Here is a 23,977-nt window from a genome sequence, read left to right as displayed (position 1 = left end):
ATTGGTGAGATGAATCCATAAGGGTAAGTAAGACCGATGCCAAGAGGCATGTGATTATTCTCATTAAGTGCTTACCGATCAGCTCTCTGATAACCACACTGCTTGACTCCAGTCCTATGAGGGCTGTGACTGTATCTGTCACATTCACCACTGTGTCTCCTCATGTTGCCCAGCACACAGTAGGCAGCCTACACTGGAACTCAATAGATAATGCACGGATCACCTAGTCCACGCGTGTGACAGTTACAATTCTCAGTGCATCCTGCTGAACTATATGAACTGGCCACTTGTAGCCACCCAAATGATGCGACCTAATACCTTGGTCGTTCTTATTCTGGCTCAAAGAAGGTTTACTTAGTGTGAGACAGTCTCTCATGACCTAACTCTCTGGGGACTGACGGAGGAAGTCTCTTAGATGACAATTGCAGTGTCATTTAATAGAGACTAATTTCCTCACAATGGATAAGATCTATAAGAAAGCCACCAGCAGAAGCTTGAGAAAAAAGAATTCACCTCTGGCAGCAAAGAGGAGGGAGCGTGTGAACCAGGGCTTAAAGAATATATGGGAATTTCAATAACAGAAATGAACAGCTGAGGAAGGAGGGTCAAGACTTACCGCAAACGGGAAAGACAACACTTAGGGGTAGGAAGGGACACAGTGCTGTTAACTGTGACTGATGAAATCTATAGAGGAAAAGCAATGAGAGAGAAGACTGGGAAGGCCAGCTAAGGCCAGATTATACACGGCCTCTGACGTTAATTGAAAGCATTAGCAAAAAGACTCCCTTAAGGGCCATGAGATGATTAAGAAGATCATTCCGTTCTAGGCAAAATGAACTGGAGAAGGGAAGCAGGGGCCAGCTAGGCAGCCAGCACCCCTGAGAATCTCTGATGGACACCTCAAAACAAAAGTAAGGTGGAAATGTCCTTTTTAAGATAAATGTTACGAAGAACCACTACTCTCAAAGACACAACTAACTCAGATTAATCAGCTAAGCAACCCTCATGCATCACCACCACCATGGCAACCTTATCATCTTCATCACGTCCAGAAAGATTACCATTGCCAGGCCCTGGACTTATTTACTCCTCCGAGTACCCCACGTGGCATGTGTTATTATTTCCATTTTGTAGATGAGGAAACTGAGGCTCAGAGAAGGAAGGTATAGTCGGGGTCACACATCTCCTGAAGAGTTAGTATTAGGACCCAATTCAAAAGCCTACGGCTGTCACTATGGAAAACAGTATGGAGGTTCCTTAAAAAACTAAAAATATAGCTGCCATATGATCGCGCAATCCCACTCCTGGGCATATATCCAGATGAAACTATAATTCAAAAAGATACATGCATCTCTATGTTCATAGCAGCACTATTCACAATAGCAAAGACATGGAAAAAACCTGAATGTCCATCAACAGATGAACGGATAAAGATGTGACACATGTGTGCACGTGTGTGCGTGCACGTGCACACACACACACACAATGGGATACTACTCAGCCATTAAAAAGAATGAAATAATGCCATTTGCAGCAATATGGATGGACCTAGAGATTATCATACTAAGTGAAGTCAGTCAGAAAGAGGAAAACAAATACCATATGATAACACTTACAAGTGGGATCTAAAATATGACACAGGGACTTCCCTGGTGGCGCAGTGGTTAAGAATCCGCCTGCCAATGCAGGGGACACGGGTTTGATCCCTGGTCCCAGAAGATCCCACATACCACGGAGCAACAAAGCCCGTGTGCCACAACTACTGAGCCTGCGCTCTAGAGCCCACGAGCCACAACTACAGAGCCTGTGTGCCACAACTACTGAAGCCTGAGCTCTAGAGCCCATGCTCCACAACAAGAGAGAAGCCACCGCAGTGAGAAGCCTGCACATCGCAACGAAGTGTAGCCCCCGCTCGCCGCAACTAGAGAAAGCCCACGCGCAGCAATGAAGACCCAACACAACCAAAAATAAATAAATAAATATCTTTTAAAAAGTTAAAAAAAAAATGACACAAATGAGCTTATCTACAAAACAGAAATAGACTCACAGACATAGAGAACAGACTTGTAGTTGCCAAGAGGGAGGGGGGTAGAGGAGGGAAGGAATGGGAGTTTGGGATTAGCAGATGCAAACTATTATTTATAGGATGGATAAACAACAAGGTCCTACTGGATAGCACAGGGAACTATATTCAATATCCTGTGATAAACCATAATGGAAAAGAATATGAAAAAGAATATATTTATGTATAGTTGAGTCATGTTGCTGTACAGTAGTAATTAAAACAACATTGTAAAATAGCCTATGGCTGTCAAAGCAGAGGACATTCAGAGACAGGTATGGTTTCGGAAAAACAGTCCAGGCCAGCACTTCCCAGGAGGAAGACGGCTAAGACCAACACCCATGGTGCCCCACTGAAGACACGAAGATTCCACACTGATTCCACAGTGAAGTCCCCTCTGCTCCTACCTTGCTTTCTCCTTCAATCACGATGACAGGCACGGCAGTGGCAGGCCAGCGGTGTTTGGCTGGGAGAGGCTTGTCACAATTCCATAGAACTATGATCTGAAAGGGACAGGCGGTCGTGAGATGGCTTGGTAAGGCTAGATTTACATAGGCCTCCAACCCAAAGTTTCTTCTTACAGACAGAGAGAGAGGAAATGGGGATATGAGCAAGGCAGGATGGCAGACCTCAAAACTGAATTTAAAGTGAGTCCGCTCCACTCTGTACACCCGAAACTAACACAACATTGTAAATCAACTATCCTCCAATAAAAATTAAAAAAACAAAAGTGAGTCCACTCCTACACATCCCTCACAACCCGATCACTCTAACAACCAAAGAGAGGGGACAAAAAGAGTAACCTAAGGAAAACTGTGTCAAGGGGGTAGGACAAAGCTGGGGAGGAAAGAAGTCATTTCAGGGTTGCTGGTTTTTAACAAAGTGTTGTTCTGAATTCTGATGTCTTATGATGACGAGTAAGATAACAACCCTGATCCAATTGAATAAAAATGCACACTGAACGTCTGCGATGCATTCACGCTACACCAGGCAACATGGGAGAGAGAAGAGAATTCAAGATAGGACTGGCGTGAGCTCATGTTCTGGATTCTCCAGGATGGTTGCTGATTTCCTGTGATCCTGTTATTTCCAATAAAAATGTTTAGCTCCAAAATGCATACTTCCACGTGATTCCATTCTTTTGTCGTGTGTAAACCTTCTTGTGTAATTTACAATTCAGAAAAACCACCGTTAAGAGTACGAGAGCGATACTAATTTGGAAAACATGATTACCATAGGTATCATCTTCCTTTCCCCATTTTATAATTAGTCACGGTGGCCGTGAAAGAAAAGTTAACGCCTCCTGACACCAACGAATTGGTTTCTGCTGTGGAATCTGAGTTTTCTGGGTCCTCTCAGTGGCCTTTCTGATGTTCCTTTATCACTCTGACACGTAAGAATGAAAGAATGTGCCTATGTATTCTTTAAAGAGTGTATTGGTATATATCAGGCTGGCCAAAAAGTTCGCTCAGGTCTTTCCGAAAGATGTTAGAAGAACCCGAATGAACTTTTGGGCCAACCCAATATTTAACTTTACCCCAGGGCCAAGATCTCTTTGTAACCCACCCCTTACCTGGACCAGATTTCACTTCCAAGAACCTCTAAGCTGATGAAAAGGGCGTAACGATGCGTGACAAAGGAAAGGGGAGCAACGGGGCCCGACGTGGGGAGCACAGCATGTAGCCGGGAAGGCACAGGGAGGGCTGGGGGGCTCTGGTCCACTGAGAAGGAGGGCGCAGGCGCCGTGGTCAACACGGCCACTCACCTGAGCACAGTACTGGGATTTGGCGGCAGCCACGAGGAGTTTCAACACTGGCTGGGACTGAGAGACCAGGGGGGTCACCGCGTGGATGACTGCAGTGAATTTGGAGGGGGGCTTTAAACCTGAAACAGAAAGGGCAGGGAGGCCTAATGAAGCACTGAAAAACAAGACTTCGAAAATTAGTCCTCTCTGCTCTGCCTCGCCCTGGAGCTAATGTTCCCTTCTAGTGTATTTTCCCTCTGCCTCTCCTGTCCTGACAGAACAAAAACAAGGTGAAAAGCTGCTAGTTAACGGCTATGCTGCCCGAGTCTAGGGACCTGGATGATTGACGGTTCAATGCCCATTTCCAGATTCTTCCTTTGATAGTCATTTCCTTCCTCCCTTGGGGAGGCATCTTTGATCTCCCTTCTGTTTTCTAGGCACCCAAAGTCTAATTATGCACACACACCACTACTCACCACTCTCTACCCAAGAAAGGATCTAGCTCCAGTCACTTACGTCTTAGGATGGATGTTTGTAAACAGTGCTCTCTCTTCCAGGATATGTGCATGTGTCTTACTCTTAATTATGTAGTTAAGGGGTTTTTGCCTGTTTGATACTATTTCAGATAATAACCAGCAAGTGGTAAAGGTTAAAAGAACAACGTCCAGAGCATGAGTGTCTATGTCTGAAGCTCAGTTCCACCACTGAGTGGTGGTGGGATCTTGGAAAAATTACTTAACCCTCTGTGCTTCCACAGCTGTGAAATGGGGCTGATAGCCACAGTATCAAAGTTATGGAGTTGTTATGAGAATTAAATTAAATGAGTTAATGCATACAGAGCACTTAGAACAGGACCTGCAGACAGCAAGTACTCAGCATGAGCTTACCACTATCATAATCACCATCATCACTATTTCAGAGTCGAAGCTGCTCTACTCCCAAGAATCTCTTCTTTGTGTACCAGTGACACAGCTGAGAGGAAAAGTATGTGGTCCAGACCTCTGCCAACTGTGCGCTCTAAGGCCCGAGGTGGAAAGGTACTATAAATGTACAAAATAACAACTTCCACCAAAGAGAAAGCAGTGAGATGCCTTCTCCCGCAAAATGAGTTTTTCCATGAGAACCCACTAAGAAATTGGAGACAGGTTAAAAAGGCTCCTTAAGGGCTTCCCTGGTGGCGCAGTGGTTGGGAGTCCGCCTGCCGATGCAGGGGACGCGGGTTCGTGCCCCGGTCCGGGAAGATCCCACATGCCACGGAGCGGCTGGGCCCGTGAGCCATGGCCGCTGAGCCTGCGCGTCCGGAGCCTGTGCTCCGCTACGGGAGAGGCCACAACAGTGAGAGGCCCGCGTACCACAAAAAAAAAAAAAAAAAGCTCCTAAAACTTCATTAGTTTAGAGCCACTAATTTCACATTTTAGTAGTTTAAATATGAACAAGACAGTGCAGGGACATTCAAGTTAAGCTTTGGTAGTGACTGGATAAAGGCAAGAATCAGACTATATATATCTCAAAGGATTATACGAACGTTTTGCAGGGCAAATTATACCATCCAACTAGTACTTTAATTGCATGCTAGAAAGAAGCTAGCTTTCCCATTATCTAGATACACATTCAAGGCTTTGCCAAGTAAGAAGAATAAATATGATGGAGGGGGTTCCCTTTTTTAGCAGTGAGGACAAGTCAGTGCTTTAAGACTTTCCTCTAACAGTTTAAGAAGCATCAATTACATACTTCTAATGTGCTAACTCTGCTAACTCCACACAAAAATCTGGAGTCTTTTTGCCATATCGACTTGAAAGATGCTTTATTATCCCAGGGTTTCTCAAATCTGGAACTATGAATGAGGAGAAATGTCCAAGATGTTACTAACACTAGAGCGAACGGGGCTCCAAAGACGTATATGTCTATGGCGGTAACAGCCTTTTGTAAAGCTTCGTCCCTCTGCCGGTTCCCTTCTCCCCGTTATGACTAGACTAAAAGCTGCTTGAGAACAGAGCTTGTCTCTCCTTTGACTTTTTATTTCTACCACCTAGCATTGCATTAACATGGCAAAGAAGATGAGCACAATAAATGTTGAATGAAGTGAATAAGTTTCTCCCCTATCATATATTCTTAAATCTTTTTCCTTTCTGTTTATTAGTTTGGTTTTTCTTTGGTCTGAGACAGAGAAGTTGGGATTGTGGAGAAAAACAAAAAGTAGGGAGAGCTCTCCTAACTCCATTTTATATAAGATGAGACTTAAAATTATAGTGAACCCATTGTCATGTTCAAAATGATCTGTAATTTGGGAAGCCTATTTCTCAAAAAGAAATGACTCTGCTAAATGTAAAGTACAGTGGCTCAGGTAAGAAAGGAGTTTCTCACTTTGCAATGCTCTGCTGGATTTATGATTCTTGACCTTGATACACCGTTTAGGACAGGGCTCTAGAAAGCAGTCTCCAACACAGGATGTTGCAAAGACGCCGCAGTGGAATCGAAAAATCAAGGGACTTTAGTTCTGAATGACACCTGGCAGGTAAACCAGAATAACTCCCTGGAAGGCACTCACTTACCTAAATTAGCATAGTAGTAAGGGAAATCTCCCAGATAAGATGAATACTGTGGTAGGACGAACAATCCTCCAGGATGTTTGTTCCATATTAAACTGTTACGGGATATGTGCTTGAATATTCTGTCCTGAATAATCTAGAAAATGAAAACATGGCACATGGTGAGAGGAGACTGACGGTATCAGACGAGGAACACAGTCAATCCAAATTTGAGGGCTGATGGCACTCAAAGTAGTGAGTCTCCTCCCCCACCCCCAACCTGATTCTTCACTGAAACAACCTGATTCTTCACTGATTCTCTGACACAGAGTGACAGAGCAATGGAGAAGAGAGAGAGAGACAGAGAGAGAGAGAGAGAAAGAGATGAATAATGGCTAATCCAATTTCCTAATTAAACTGCAGTTTCACCATAAATTCTATCTTGTCTTTCTGTAATAATAAGTCCACACTCATGTCAAATTAGAGTGTGTAGAAGAGTTTCCCTGATGGCTGAGATCTAGCAGTGCTTCCAGATCCACATCAGGAAGATCTGTTCTCAGGGCACAGAGATGTCCATATAGAGACTGAGCTGGGAGCATATGGAATCCCGAAGCAGCTGAGGTTTTGATCTGTTCCTTTAATTCAGGAGGCAGATTTATTTGCTTGACATATCTCACTGTCCTTTCAAATTCAAGTATAGGACTTTGGGGTACTAGTTAGCTGAAGTTTTTCTACTTTTCATCTCAAAAAGTAGTGACTTAACAATTGCTCAAAACATCCTACATAACAGGACAAGAACCATGGCATATGGAGAATAATGATAGCCAAGCTAGTTCATTAGTTTCTTTGGACTTGAAGACCTTGCAGATCATTAAATTCTCCATTTAGAGTCAAACATTCTCCCATCCCAAATCATTTGTCAGATGAATGTGACTAGTCCACTTTACAGTGGACTTTCAAACTCTTGTAATTATACCATCCACTCATTAAGATATGATTTGGCAAATGATTAACTTGATACACAATTTCATGTTTTCAGCAATTTTTTTGTACTTAAAAAAAAAAAAAGCCTGGCATACATCTTTAGAGATTTAAGACCTAAATCATCATTTTCCAGGTCCCCATTTAATGCAATGTGATTTTAAGTACAGACCATTTTAAATGGAGTTGTATTATTTGCTAAGGTTATTACCACCCTCATCTCATCCCACACGGTGACTACACAAATAATAAAATCAGCTGCATTTATCTTTGCAAACCTGGTTGTGTTTATATTTCTTAATGAGAGAGAAGGAAGCAAGGAGGAAATTTAGAAGAACTCAAATACCTCAGTTCAATGATTTCTGCATTTTCTCTTTTCCCCAGATCAAAACTGCTCATTTTATATGGATTGGCAGAGGTTTCTAATTTGGGGAAGATTTTAGGAACCTTGCTCAAGCGTTAATGTTTGCGCTTTGTGGTTCAACAGAGATGTGTTAAAATGCTATTGTCTAGGCATTAATTGTAAGAAAATTGTCATGGTTGTGCAGGGTTTTTACATGGCTAGCAACTTCACTTTGTACACCATTTATTCCAGTTTTTAATTATTTGTACCTTCCAATTCTACTGTCTACTTATTTTCATTTATAGGTTTCCATTTAGATCCTCCCTTTTTTTGCTTTCCAAATTCATGTCCCTTCTAGCATGTGGCTGCTTAAATAAGTTTGGATATCAAGACACAGAAAACATTGACAATGGATGGTGTCATAAATCCGACTTACATACAAGTGACATGGAAGTCAGAGATGTCACAAATTGGGTCCCTATTCACTTTGGGTCTCTGGGTGGTGTGATTCTCAATGTCACTGACTCTTTTTGATTCAGTATCACAACATTGTCATCTTTTTGAAGTCAAGGATATAAGTTATAGTATTCCTCGGAAGTTTCAAAACGCATTTTATATTCTCTTCAAACAGGGTGATATCAGCAAAGGTATAAGAGCAATAGCAAATGTGGAATTTAACTCAGGTCAAGCAATTTGCCACCTTTATGACTTACTATCCTCATATGTAACAAGCAGTAAATTATCACATTAATTATAACAACGTTTCAGAATCTGTTAGGAAAAGTTGCCTAAATCTTCATACTTAAGACTTGATTTTTTTTAGAAATCTCACTCCTGTGTTCATTTTCTAGGCATGGATTTTTCCATTTCTATTTTTACACAGCTATACTATCACAGATATTATATATTATAGATCTTTCCATATTATTCATAGCATTCATGGTTTACTTATCCTAAATGTCCAACAATAGTGCAATTATTTCCATGCAAAGCAATGAACATATTTATAAGTTAAAACTTTCCACATTTAGGACTGATGCTTTAGGATTTTGTCAAAGGGTATGAACACTTTAAAGGCTGTTCATACGTATTACCAAATGTCTTTCTGAAATGTTGATATCAACCTGCCTTACCAAAAGACTGACAGAGTATGGATCTCATTTCACCAAACAGAAAGGTCATTTTGTCCCTCTCCTAATGTCCATTTCTCCCTATTGCTACAATGGACAGCTCCCAGGAGCCTTTCAGGGCCCTTAGTACTCACTCTCAAACGCTGTGGATGAAGACATCATATTGAAACGTTGGACACTATAAAGAAAATCAACACATACATACACGCAAACACAGGCACAAAAAGTTTACACAAAATTTTTTTCCTTACAGCCCCAAATGGCACCCTCAATAAGGATGATATTTCTTATTAACATGAATTCAAAGGGAAGGATGACAGGCTCCTTATTTTTCATTTTTATGTGCCATCTATTTTTAAAATAATGGACAATTGATTATAGGTTCCAGTCATTCTAGGTGGCCTTGACTCTGTCTCTTTTTTTTTTTTTTTTTTGCAGTACGCGGGCCTCTCACTGTTGTGGCCTCTCCCTTTGCGGAGCACAGGCTCCGGACACGCAGGCTCAGCGGCCATGGCTCACAGGCCCAGCCACTCCACGGCATGTGGGATCCTCCCGGATCGGGGCACGAACCCGTGTCCCCTGCATCGGCAGGCGGACTCTCAACCACTGCGCCACCAGGGAAGCCCTGACTCTGTCTTTTGACCAATACAATGTTGCCTAATACACGCAGTGCCACCATATGCCACCTCATTCCAAACCAAAGCAAAATCTCCTATTTCTATTCTCTCACTGATTTTAGACTTTCCTTATACAACGGCATCAATAATACTATGGTCTGAATGTGCATATGGTTAGACAGGTGAAGAGAGAAACAGAGAACCCTTCATAAAACAGCACTTAAAATTGTGTTTCCAAGCTACTGTGAGCTGTTTTCATATGTCATTACCATTGCATGCCATTTTCTTTTGCTCAGCCTGATTCTGACTGAGCTCCTAAGGTTCAATCCTTAGTGCCAGGTTACTGTTGTGCAGTATTCCGGCAAATAATGGAATCCAAGAACACTGTCTTTGCAGTATTTGATCATTGTCTCTATCATTACTTCTCAATTTGCACCCAAAAATGAGCTCCAAAGAGCCTAGCTCTTATTAAATAGCCCCTTAATTCCAAGGTGCAGAATGAGGAAGTTTCAAGCAGACTAGAAATACTAGGCAAATCCCAAGCAGGAGAGAGTGCAGCACGGTTGAATGTACTAACAACTTGACCCTGGCGTTGGAAAGAAAGATGAGGTGTCCTGTTTCCAACAGCATCTAAGCACTACCTACAACTCTAAGGCTCATAATCACCAAAGAGCAAGTAATTCCCTTCCCGTGACTCAGAATACAGCACGTAAGGAAGAAAGAGTCTCCGGGTAGAGCATCCCCAAAGCAAGGGATCTTCAAATGTACGTTGTCCAAGGGTAATGCTGCATTACCCTGACCATAGGCACTCCAGCAAGAACTGAAGGACATATTATCTCAAGTAGGAATTTTTGATTTGTGATAGTTAAATCGTTCTTATGAACATATTGGCTGTTTATCTGGGTATGTGGATGGCATTTTCTGGTATTTTTCTCTGCTTTTCTGTTTACATTGGATCCTGGGGTAATCTAAGCTCTGGATTAAAAAGGGAAACTGGATGGTATCTCTCATGCAATTCAGTTGAGAGGTCAAATTGTTAAAATCCAATTTTGGAACTATATGAGGAGTTTTTGTCAGTTGCAATAAATTTGAATGAAGTATGTGGTTAGAGTGTTCTAAAAACAACTGTGCTCCAGGCCGCATGGGTCCTTGGGGGCATAGGAGGGCGTTTGCCCTGCCCACTCGGGCCTGGGGAGCCTGCTGAGCTCCCAGGCTGGTCCCCTGCCCTCCAAGTTCCCCCCTCCATCCAGCCACATTGGTCCTGGGGGCATAGGAGGGAGGCCAGGGGAGATCAGGAGAGGTAGGCGGGAGGGGCTCTCTGACCCGGAGAAGCAGGAGAGGAGAGGAGGGCATTTGCCCCAACCACTCAAGCCCAGGAAGCCTGCTGGGCTCCCAGGTGAGGTCCCCTGTCCTCTGAGACCAGGGTGGGGGGCACAGCTGGGTCCCTTCTGTTCCTTCAGCCTAAGCCCGACTTCCCACAGGCCCCAGGGCCTTTTCCAGCCCTGTGGGTCCTGAGCATTGGCCCCGCCCACCGCCCAAACCTCACCCTTGCTTAGGCCCCACCCTGCACAGCCAAGGCCTCCCCCGACTTTTTTTCCCCCTCCTCTGCTTTTTCACTATTATGGTACTGCTGTACCTTCCGGTTGTTGATTCACCTATATTTTTATTTTCATATTCTTTCTAACATATCTGTTAGTTGCCTAGTCTAATTTTATTTTTTACTTTGTTATGTTCTCTCTCTCTTTTTTTTTTTTTTTTTGCCACCCCACATGGCTTGTGGGATCTTGGTTCACAAGAAGGGGATTGGGCCGAAGCTCCTGCGGTGGGAGCTCTGAGTCCGAACCACTGGACTAACAGAGAACCTCAGACCCCAGGGAGTATTCATCGGACTGAGGTCTCACAGAGGTCCTCATCTCAGCACCAAGACCCAGCTCTACCCAATAGCCTAAAAACTCCAGTGTTGGAATCCACAGGCCAAACAACCAATAAGACAGGAACACAATCCCACTCAAAAAATAAAGAGAGAGAGAGGGAGGGCAAAAAATTATGTCACAGATGAAGGAGCAAGGTAAAAACCTACAAGACCAAATAAATGAAGAGGAAATAGGCAATCTACCTGAAAAAGACTCCAGAGTAATGATAGTAAAGATGATAAGGATCTCGGAAATAGAATGGAGGCATGGATTGAGAAAATACAAGAAATGTTTAACAAAGATATAGAAGAACTAAAGAACAAACAAACAGAGATGAACAACACCATAACTGAAATGAAAAATACACTAGAAGGAAACAATAACAGAATAACTGAGGGAGAACAAATAAGTGAGCTGGAAGATAAAATGGTGGAAATAACTGCCGAGGAACAGAATAAAGAAAAAAGAATGAAAAGAATTGAAGAAAATCTCAGAGACATCTGGGACAATGCTAAAAGCACCAACTTTCAAATTATAGGGGCCCCAGAAAAAGAGAAAAAGAAAGGGTCTGAGAAAATATTTGAAGAGATTATAGTCAAAAACTTCCCTAACATGGGAAAGGAAATAGTCACCCAAGTCCAGGAAGCACAGAGAGTCCCATACAGGATAACCCTAGGAAAAATACACCAAGACACATATTAATCAAACTAACAAAAATTAAATTTAAAGAAAAAATATTAAAAGCAGCAAGGGAAAAACAAAAAATAACATACAAACATAACCATAAGGTTATCAGCTGATTTTTCAGCAGAAACTCGGCAGGCCAGATGGGAGTGGCAGGATATACTTAAAGTGATGAAGGGGAAGAAACTACAACCAAGATTACTCTACCCAGCAAGGATCTCATTCAGACTCGACAGAGAACTTAAAAGCTTTTCAGACAAGCAAAAGCTAAGAGAATTCAGCACCACTAAACCAGCTTTACAACAAATGCTAAAGACACTTCTCTAGGTGGGAAACACAAGAGAAGAAGACCCACAAAAACAAACCCAAAACAATTAAGAAAATGGTAATAGGAACATACATATCGATAATAACCTTGAATGTAAATAGATTAAATGCCCTAACCAAAAGACACAGACTGAATGGATACAAAAACAAGACCCATATATATGCTGTCTACAAGAGACCCACTTCAGACCTAGGGACACATACAGACTGAAAGTGAAGGGATGGAAAAAGATATTCCATGTAAATGGAAACCAAAAGAAAGCTGGAGTAGCAATTCTCGTATCAGATAAAATAGACTTTAAAATAAAGATTGTTACAAGCGATAAGGAGGGACATTACACAGTGATCAAGGGATCAATCCAAGAAGAAGATATAACAATTATAAATGTTTATGCACCCAACATAGGAGCACCTCAATACATAAGGCAAATGCTAACAACCATGAAAGGAAAAATCAACAGTAACACAGTAATAGTAGGGGACTTTAACACCCCACTTACACCAATAGACAGATCATCCAAACAGAAAATAAATACAGAAACACATACTTTAAGTGACATAATAGAACAGATAGATTTAACTGATATTTACAGAATCTCCACCCAAAAGTGGCAGAATACACTTTCTTCTCAAATGCACACGGAACATTCTCCAGGTTACATCACATCTTGGGTCACACATCAAGCCTTGGAAAATTTAAGAAAATTGAATTCATATCAAGCATCTCCTCTGACCACAACACTATGAGACTGGAAATCAATTACAGGGAAAAAAAACTGTAAAAAACACAAATACATGGAGGCTAAACAGTGCACTACTAAATAATCAAGAGATCACTGAAGAAATCAAAGAAGAAATTAAAAAATACCTAGAAACAAATGAAAATACGACGACCCAAACCTATGGGACGCAGCAAAAGCAGTTCTAAGAGGGAAGTTTGTAGCAATTCAATCTCACCTCAAGAAACAAAAAAAATCTCAAATAAACAATCTAATCCTACACTTAAAGCAACTAGAGAAAGAAGAACAAAGAAAACCCAAAGTCAGTATAAAGAAAGAAATTATAAAGCTCAGAGCAGGAATAAATGAAATAGAAATGAAGAAAACAATAGCAAAAATCAATAAAACTAAAAGCTGGTTCTTTAAGCAGATAAAAAATATTGATAAACCCTTAGCCAGACTCATCAAGAAAAAAAGAAAGAGGATGCAAATCAATAAAGTTAGATATGAAAATGGAGAAACTGCAACTGACACCACATAAATACAAAGGATTATAAGAGACTACAAACAACTATATGCCAATAAAATGGACAACCAGGAAGAAATGGACAAATTCTTAGAAACGTACGATTTTCCAAGACTGAACCAGGAAGAATCAGAAAATATAAACAGAACTATCACAAGTAATGAAATTGAAACTGTAATTTAAAATCTTCCAACAAACAAAAGTCCAGGACCAGAAGGTTTCACAGGAAAATTCAATCAAACATTTAGAGAAGAGCTAACACCGATCCTTCTCAAACTCTTCCAAAAAATTGCAGAGGGAGAAACACTCCCAAATTCATTCTACGAAGCCACCATCATCCTGATACCAAAACCAGAAAAAGATATAACAAAAAAAGAAAATTACAGACCAATATCACTGATTAACATAGATGCAAAAATCCTGAACAAAATACCAGCAAACAGAATCCAACAACACAGTAAAAGGATCATACACCATGATCAAGTGGGATTTATCCCAAGGATTCTTCAATATACACAAATCAATCAATGTGATACACCACATTAATAAATTAAGGTATAAAAACCATATGATCATCTCAATAGATGCAGAGAAAGCTTCTGACAAAATTCACCACCCATTTATGATAAAAACTCTCCAGAAAATGGGCATATAGGGAACCTACCTCAACATAGTAAAGGCCATATATGACAAACCCACAGCAAGCATCATACCGAATGGTGAAAAACTGAAAACATTTCTGCTAAGATCAGGAACAAGACAAGGATGACCACTCTCGCCACTATTATTCAACATAGTTTTGGAAGTTTTAGCCACAGCAATCAGAGAAGAAAAGGAAATAAAAGGAATCCAAATCGGAAAAGAAGAAGTAAAGCTGTCACTGTTTGCAGATGACATGATACTATACACAGAGAATCCCAAAGATGCCACCAGAAAAATACTAGAGCTAATCAATGAATTTGGTAAAGTTGCAGGATGTAAAATTAATGCACAGGAATCTCTTGCATTCCTATACACTAATGATAAAAAATCTGAAAAAGAAATTAAGGAAACATTCCCATTTACCATTGCAACAAAAAGAATAAAATACCTAGGAATAAACCTACCTAGGGAGACAAAAGACCTGTATGCAGAAAACTATAAGACACTGATGAAAGAAATTAAAGATGATACAAACAGATGGAGAGATATACCATTTTCTTGGATTGGAAGAATCAATATTGTGAAAATGATGATACTACCCAAAGCAATCTACAGATTCAATGCAATCCCTATCAAACTACCAATGGAATTTTTTACAGAACTAGAACAAAAAATCTTAAAATTTGTATGGAGACAAAAAAGACCCCACATAGCCAAAGCAGTGTTGAGGGAAAAAAACGGAGCTGGAGGAATCAGACTCCCTGAGTTCAGACTATACTACAAAGCTACAGTAATCAAGACAATATGGTACTGGAACAAAAACAGAAATATAGATCAATGGAACAGGATAGAAAGCCCAGAGATAAACCCACACACCTATGGTCAACTAATCTATGACGAAGGAGGAAAGGATATACAATGGAAAAAAGACAGCCTCTTCAATAAATGCTGCTGAGAAAACTGGACAGCTACATGTAAAAGAATGAAATTAAAACACTCCCTAACACCATACACAAAAATAAACTCAAAATGGATTAGAGACGTAATGTAAGACTGGACACTATAAAACTCTTAGAGGAAAATATAGGAAGAACATTCTTTGACATAAATCACAGCAAGATCTTTTTTGATCCACCACCTAGAGTAATGGAAATAAAAACAAAAATAAATAAATGGGACCTAATGAAACTTAAAAGCTTTTGCAAAGCAAAGGAAACTACAAACAAGACAAAAATACAACCCTCAGAATGGGAGAAAATATTTGCAAACGAATCAACGGACAAAGGATTAATCTCTAAAATATATAAGCAGCTCATGCAGCTCAATATTAAAAAACAAACAAACAACCCAATCATAAATGGGCTGAAGACCTAAATAGACATTTCTCCAAAGAAGACATGCAGATGACCAAGAAGCACATGAAAAGCTACTCAACATCACTCATTATTAGAGAAATGCAAATCAAAACTACAATGAGGTATCACCTCACACCAATTAGAATGGGCATCATCAGAAAATCTAGAAACAGCAAATGCTGGAGAGGGTGTGCAGAAAAGGGAACCCTCCTGCAGTGACGGTGGGAATGTAAATTGATACACCCACTATGGAGAACAGTATGGAGGTTCCTTAAAAAACTAAAAATAGAATTACCATATGACCCAGCAATCCCACTCCTGGGCATATACCCAGAGAAAACCATAATTCAAAAAGACACATGCACCCCAATGTTCATTGCAGCCCTATTCACAATAGCCAGGTCATGGAAGCAACTTAAATGTCCACTGACAGACGAATGGATAAAGAAGATGTGGTACATATATACAATAGAATATTACTCAGCCATAAAAAGGAATGAAATTGGGTCATTTATAGAGACGTGGATGGATCTAGAGACTGTCATACAGAGTGAAGTAAGTCAGAAAGAGAAAAACAAATATCGTATATTAACGCATATATGTGGAACCTAGAAAAGTGGTACAGATGAACCAGTTTGCAGGGCAGAAATAGAGACACAGATGTAGAGAACAAACGTATGGACACCAAGGTGGGAAAGTGGCAGAGGGGTGTGGTGGGATAAATTGTGAGAGTGGGATTGACATATATACACTAATATGTATACAGTGGTTAACTAATAAGAACCTGTTGTATAAAAAAATAAGTAAAATAAAATTAAAAAATTAAAAAAAACAATAGAGAGAGACATGTACCACAATGTTCACTGCAGCACTATTTACAATAGCCAGGACATGGAAGCAACCTAAGTGTCCGTCGACAGATGAATGGATAAAGAAGATGTGGCAGATGTATACAATGGAATATTACTCAGCCATAAAAAGAAACGAAATTGAGTTATTTGTAGAGAGGTGGATGGACCTAGAGTCTGTCATACAGAGTGAAGTAAGTCAGAAGGAGAAAAACAAATACTGTATGCTAACACGTATATATGGAATCTGAAAAAAAAAAAAGGTTATGAAGAATCTAGGGGCAGGAGAGGAATAAAGACACAGATGTAGAGAATGGACTTCAGGACACAGGGAGGGGGAAGGGTAAGCTGGGACAAAGTGAGAGAGTGGCATGGACTTATATACACTACCAAATGTAAAATAGATAGCTAGTGGGAAGCAGCCGCATAGCACGGGGAGATCAGCTTGGTGCTTTGCGATGACCTAGAGGGGTGAGATAGGGAGGGTGGGAGGGAGGCTCAAGAGGGAGGGGATATGGGGATATATGTGTGCATATGGCTGATTCACTTTGTGGTACAACAGAAACTAACACAGTATTGTGAAGCAATTATACTCCAATAAAGATCTATTAAGAAAAAAAAACAAAAAACAAAAAAACTGTGTCTCTAAAGAACTGCATGGCTCAAACAGAAGGCGAAAACGGCTTTCCAGTCACAGAGATGAAAACAGCTTGACTTAAGATCCTATGCTGGTGAATATAACACATCCAACTGTTATTATAAGATAATTGAGTACTGCTAACTTAATAGGCAAGAGACCAGAGCTATGCAATAAACCATACTCAAAAGAAATGTAATTAATGAGATACCATCTTTCATCTGGCGAATTAACAAAGCTGTGTGTGTTTTAATTATGATTCTGAAGGCTGACAAGGATACAGTAAGGGAGGGTGTCCCCCAGATGGCCTGTGAGAATCTAGATTGATTCAACCTCTTTGAAGAGTAATTTGGGAATACCTATCATGAGTCTTAGTCATGCCTGGACTCTTGGGTTGAGTAATCTCATTTCAAGGACTCCATCTAAAGAAATAAAGACATAGTCTAAGATACATGTAGAAGGGCATTGGTTGGATAAAGATATCTCTATCTCTAAAAAAGAAATAATTAGAAACAACATTAATAGTCAACAATAGCAGATTGGTTAAATAAATAGAGGTTCACTAAGGGATGGAATATAGGGTGAAAAAATGAAAACATGTGGTCTGGATGTATAGCCAAAGATGCATAAAAGTGGCATGTGAAAACACTGAGGAAAGAATAACTTAAGAAATATATCAGGGGAATTCCCTGGCAGTCCAGTGGTTAGGACTCTGTGCTCTCACTGCCGAGGGCCTGGATTCAATCCCTGGTCTGGGAACTAAGATCCCATAAGCTGTGTGGTATGGCAAAAAAAAAAAAAAAAAAAAAAGGAAATGTATTGGAGCAACTGCAGAAAAATTTGTCAAAAAAAAAAAAAAGTTTAGCTTTTTCAACACAGACCATATATAAAAGTAAATTGGATTAAATAGTTAAATGTAAAAAATTAACCATGAAAGTACTAGAAAATACTAATGTGTACGTGTGTTGCACATAAATAAAATTATGGGTCAAAAAGTCCTTTCTAAACAGTAGCAAATGGAAAAGCTGGAGATGAAACGATTGCCCCATGATAAACAAAACAGAAAGCATACCACAAATTGGGGGGAAATATTTGCTACAAAAGAATCAAAGGTTAATCTTTTTAAATCTAATAAGCTCTTAAAAATTAATGAGAAAAGTGGGACAACATTGTGGCCATTTCTATTTCTTTCTTTGTGAGCTGCCTGAGCAAGAAACATACAAGAAATATTCATTCTTACTAAGATCTTAAGAAAATAATGACTTATCATTTTTAAGGATATAATGTCCAATATGGTGAAAGTGAAAAAAATAAATATAATTAAAATAGGTTCTCTCATATAAGCTGGAGGGAATATAAATTAGTTGAATTCTATTGCAGGAAAATTGACAGTTCATATTCGAAATCTCAGCATTTGGCATATTGTTTGAGCCAGGACTTTGAATTCAAGGAATTTATCCTAAGGAAGTAATCTTGAATCTGCACAACAACTTGGCACTGAGGCTATTAGCTTCAATGATGTATATAATAATTGAAAACCAGAAACAATTTTAATAGCCTCAAACTGGGGATTAATTAACGGAATTAAGTGACATCATGAATGGAATATTATATAGCCACTAAAATAATTGTAGAAAAGTCTAATGAGATACTAGGAATAATTATTAAGCAGAAAAAACAGGTTATAAACTAAGTATAGAAAGACTCCTCTTTAAATTAAAAGTGACAACATATTTATGCATTTGCATAGAAAAAAATGAATATGTTTATGTGTGTGTATATATGTCAATAGTGATTTGTATGGGTAGATTGTTTTATTTTTGTGCTATAAGTATTTTCTATTATTTTCTAAAAGGAATATGCACTTCTTTGATAAAAAGCACTCATTCCAAAAAGCAAACAAACAAACAAACAAAACCCAAAACAAGTGACATTCAACTTTCCTTAAGAAGGGCCTAGGAAGGGTCTTAGACGGAAGACAGGATCAAAGAAAAGGTTCGAATTTATTACATATTCAAATCTGCTGCTATGTACAGAAGTAAAAACCCAATCAATTTTCATTGAGGAGAGTGCTTTTGGAGGAATAAGAGAAATTTGCTTGTAATAAGGAAGCCCTTGGAAGGCATTCTACCCTATCCCCTTTCATGGGGAAACCTGGGTCCTAAATAGCCCTTTTCACTTAGTTCCAGGATGAAAACGACACAACCCATTTATAAGAGGACACTGGGATGGAGCCTGGCCCCGCAAAAGCAGGAGGCCCAGGCTAGGCTCAGGGTAGGTAAGCCCCACAGTGTGCCTGGGGTATGACCAGAGTTGGCTCTGGTACCCAGGATGGCAAGACAACAGCAACGGCACAAAAGAGAATGACTTCAGTTTTCTTGGTATTTTTCAGACTTAGCATAGTGTATACTCCCAATTACATTAGCTTTTGGAGCAGTAATAACTTTTCCAAAGAAAATATTTCAAAAGTGAGGCCACAAATGCCCCTACTTCTCGTGGTGGACACCTCAGAATCACCTTGATGCTGTGCTTCACCTGAGGACCTCTGCTCTCCTTCCTGTAATTCATGAGTGTGCAGATGCAGAAATCTTTTCTCAGCTCTTTGTGCTACTTTGGTGTAGCCTCAGGCCATCGCTATCTGCTCTACTTCCAAAGGTTTTAATCATCTCCATGCTCCCTTTCCTTTTTTCCTCCTGCCTTAAAAAAGGCAACTGGAAGATGGGCACCCATCTGTCTAGAATAGTTTCTGATCTCATAAAGTTTAACACTTTCTGTACCAGATGGGTGTAATCCTGATTTTCTTCTTAACACATCCTTGCAGCAATGATGCTAGCTGCGTTGCATATGTCTTGAGAATAAATTTGGCTGTATCCTAATGCCATTGGGCTACAGTACCCAGTAAACTATTCATATTTTTAGAATGGGAGAAGATTTTCCCCTACTTGGTTACTATCTGTTTCCTAAGTGGGCTCCAGAAATATGCTTTCAAAGGATGCCCTTGAGTGTGAATGACAGGAGGACAGTCATTAGCTACCTGTCTCTGAAATGCTGTAAGACAGAGCCCATCTCTGTGTCAAGGAGTGTAATTTCTCCTATGTCAGCTTTCCTCACTGGAGTTTGTCAAGAATGGAGGTCTTTGCTTGGGCACGGCAGAGCAGGTAAAAAGGGGTTAACTGACACATTCAAGTACAGAAGGTTCGGTTTCGCCCCATTTGACCAATTACACATCACTAATAGCAAAAGAGAAGGCCGAGGCAAACATATAAAGGACCATTATTCAAGACCAAGAACCAAGTGGTCTCACTTACCTCTAGTGTAGTTAATACAATCTTCTCAACTGAAGAAAAATAAGCCTCCCACAAGAATTGTGTCTGCTGTCTAAGTGCTAGGATTTTATCCTGATGAATAGACCTGATTGTAGAAGGAATCTGTAACACAAAGTGAACACATAATAACTATAACCGGATAACAATAAGATGCCATTTGATCAAAATAACCCACTTGGGTTAGGCTTTATTCTTCATAGCCTTCAGCTTCTAGCACACAGATCTACTAAAAATCACCAACCCCTAAACTGAAAGGCCCTTCAGAGGTGTCAGCTACAAACAGCACTTACTGGGAATCAGCTTTAAGGACCTTAAATGCACGAGAGTTAGAGCTCGCTTCTAAGATTTGGTAGCAGCTTATCAGTTGCTTAGGGTGTTCCTACAGTAGTCTTTGCTGTTTTCTCTTCTCAGATTCCCACACATCCTTGATCCTGCCCATGGACAACCAAGTACTACAGAGAAGGAGCTACAGCCTTGCAGCAAGGCTGAGAGACGTCATCCGCCAAGCACTTCTAAGGCGCACCACGCCGGGGACTACAAACGATCTACGGAAAGGCTTTTTAGGGAATGTCTCTGAGTCTCTCCATTTAATATGCAGCTGGGGTAGTCATTTCTATGTGCATGTATCTCCTACCTCTCCCTGAGAGCTTTCTGCTCCCCAGGCTTCTCTTTGTGGCTGCAGCACTTACACCAAACTAACACAATCTGTCACACATGTTTAACCATCACTGCTCTCTACCAGGCTGCACAATTTTTAAGGGGGGATCTATGCCCTGTCCATCCTGCTACACATTTTATAGCTAGGAGAGTGGCTTTTATGTGTAGGTACACCTCAGAGACACTGTGTGTTCAGCTCTAGACCAACACAATAAAACAAATATCGCAATAAAGCGAGTCACACAAAACTTGTGTGGTTTCCCAGTGCATATAAAAGTTATGTTACACTACAGTCTATTAAGTGTGCAATAGCATAATGTCTAAAAACACAAGGTAACTACCTTAATTAAAAATACTTATTACTAAAAAAACCCCACTAACCATCATCTGACAACACAGGGTTGACACAAACCTTCAATCTGTTATATATAAAAAAAAAAGCATCTACGAAGCATAAAATAAGCGAGGTATGCCTGTTGTAGTTATTCAATAAATAGAAGTGGAATTGAACGTGGCCATCTGAAGCCACCAAAGGGATATCATTATTTTCACTAGCAGTATAACTCGGTGGTTAAGCACAGGAACATGGGAGTTAGACCACAGTGGGAGTCTTGGCTCTGCCATTTACTAGCCCTGCTTCCCTGGACAAGTTACATGATCTCTCAAAGATTTCATTTCTTCACTTATAAAATGGGGATATAGTACTAACATCCTAAGGTTGTTATGAAGATCACATAAGTGCTTCGCACAATGCCTAGCACATGGGAAGCTTTATTAACCAAGCAATTATTACCACTACTATTATTATTGACTTAAGGGTGATGATACTCAAAGACAGACCAATTCCTTAATGTCTGCATGTGAACTTGCTTGGGTCTGGAGCTCTGAAATGTACTTCCTGGGTGTCTGGTGAGTCTCCTTGGTTTGCTCCCTATCTTCACCTATAGCCCAAAGGCTATTTTATTTATGGAGTCTATACTTAGGGGAGATTCCTTGTGATTAGCAACTGTCCTTTTGTGCTCACCTCTTTCTGCATGCTTGCCTCCCTAATGTGTAATTAATCAGACAGGCATGGGAGCCTGGACTGAAGCAGGAATGCTCCGCTAGCTGCTTTAGTAAGAAAGTTACCCATGGCATTGTGACTAAGACTACATTTGAATTTCCAGTGGTGGCGAAGGAAGTAGCATATATTTTTTTTTTTTTCTTTTTTTTTGCGGTACACAGGCCTCTCACTGTTGTGGCCTCTCCCGTTGCGGAGCACAGGCTCCGGACGCGCAGGGTCAGCGGCCATGGCTCACGGGCCCAACCGCTCCGCGGCATGTGGGATCTTCTTGGACTGGGGCACGAACCCGCGTCCCCTGCATCGGCAGGCGGACTCTCAACCACTGCTCCACCAGGGAAGCCCTGGAGCATATTGTTTGATTCAAGACCACACTTACGGGAAGCCACAGAACTGCTTCACAGTATCTACATAAGGACAAGTTCACTTGCTTTGGCAATGTCCAGAAACAAATACTAAATCTGCAGCCCCAAAGTGTGTATCTGGATTCCCAACACTGAAGCAGCATATGGAGGCAACAGGTAAAGGAGAAACATTAGCCTGAAACCAGAGCTCAAGGTCAAGTGGAAATAAAATATCCTTGAAGAAGGTAGAGAAACCATTCAGATCATGGATGCTTCATGAGCCAAAGAACATTTATTTTTATTTACTGAGAAAATTACTCAGATTGCTCAAGAAAGACTAGAAAAAAATTACCCTTCTCAATTTTCATAATCATGCCCTCTTCTGAATGTCAGTGGTATTTTCTAAGAGTCATACAGGTAGATTGTTTCATTATGATCATGAGGGACCAGTCCGTTAGAAAAATGTCAAAAGCTATCATCACTACGTGCTCTCCAGAAAACTGAGTAGGCTGTGGTTATGAAGGCAGAAAGGGATAGCACAGATGAGCCTCCCAATACAGCCCCTCTCTTCTATTAGCCATATCTTGATGTTACTACATCAAGTGAAATATATCCTACCCATTTGTGCATATGATACAAGTGTCTGGCAGCATTCTTCAAAGTGCTCTGGAAGATAATTCCAATGCTTAAAAAGACAGAGTTCCAAATTTCAATGGCATTTGGCTACTGGTTCTTAATCTGCTTGTCCCGAGAGACAGGTATGGGAAAGTGATAAATTAATTCCAATTTGGCCGGATTGTTCAAAGTTGCAGAACTCAGTGAAGTCTTAATAAAAGGTCATGCATGGTAACGGAACTAATGGAATCTACCAAGACAGATATAGGAAAGCAACGGTAAGCTCTCTTGGTGACAATGACAACAAGAATATATGCAAATAAAAACACCTGAGCTGTTCTAAAACAGGAAATGAAAAATGGTAACATAATAAAAACATTTCCCAGGGCAGACATTTGGGCTGGGTGCCAGTTCTTTAAAACCATTGTCAATGACAGTGCAGTCATCATTCAATATGGAGGCAGCTGTGCAAAGACAGACTGCATATGAGAGAGGAAAATGCCAGCAAGTTTGAGTAGGTGCAGAATGAAAAACGAAATCCCCAGCATCAAGCCAAAATGTTGCCTCAGAAGGTGAAATGCTTCTGGGGAGTCAACTCTGCTGAAATGGTAGAGACCAGACAACCACAATTCAGTATCCTGGAACACGCTCCGTTCTCAAAGACAAACTCCCAACTTAGTCACATCAAATTCACTGGAGCACTGGTACATAAATGGAGAAATTATGGCTGGTATTTTTTATTCCCTTTCTTTCCTAAATTTCCTTTAATGAGCATGCATTATTTATTAAAAATCATAAGAGAGGGCTTCCCTGGTGGGGCAGTGGTTGAGAGTCCGCCTGCCGATGCAGGGGACATGGGTTCATGCTCCGGTCCGGGAAGATCCCACATGCCGCGGAGCGGCTAGGCCTGTGAGCCATG

General features: G+C 40.5%; 1 protein-coding gene across 1 annotated transcript in view; it reads right to left on the bottom strand.

Moving 5' to 3' along the window:
* Positions 1-23,977, bottom strand: part of EXT1 (exostosin glycosyltransferase 1) — a 291,210-nt gene that overhangs the window by 16,020 nt on the left and 251,213 nt on the right. Inside the window, exons 4-7 of the mRNA XM_029223239.1 lie at positions 20,365-20,484; positions 6,359-6,491; positions 3,828-3,946; positions 2,470-2,565 (exon numbers count right to left, since the gene is read on the bottom strand). Of these exons, the coding sequence (XP_029079072.1) occupies positions 2,470-2,565; positions 3,828-3,946; positions 6,359-6,491; positions 20,365-20,484 (468 nt within the window). The remainder of the gene's footprint in view (positions 1-2,469; positions 2,566-3,827; positions 3,947-6,358; positions 6,492-20,364; positions 20,485-23,977) is intronic.

This window comes from Monodon monoceros, unplaced genomic scaffold (assembly GCF_005190385.1).
Source record: "Monodon monoceros isolate NGI ecotype Baffin Bay Population unplaced genomic scaffold, NGI_Narwhal_1 Super_Scaffold_14, whole genome shotgun sequence".
Classification (NCBI taxonomy): Eukaryota; Metazoa; Chordata; class Mammalia; order Artiodactyla; family Monodontidae; genus Monodon; species Monodon monoceros.
This window is presented reverse-complemented; position numbering and strand designations above follow the sequence as displayed.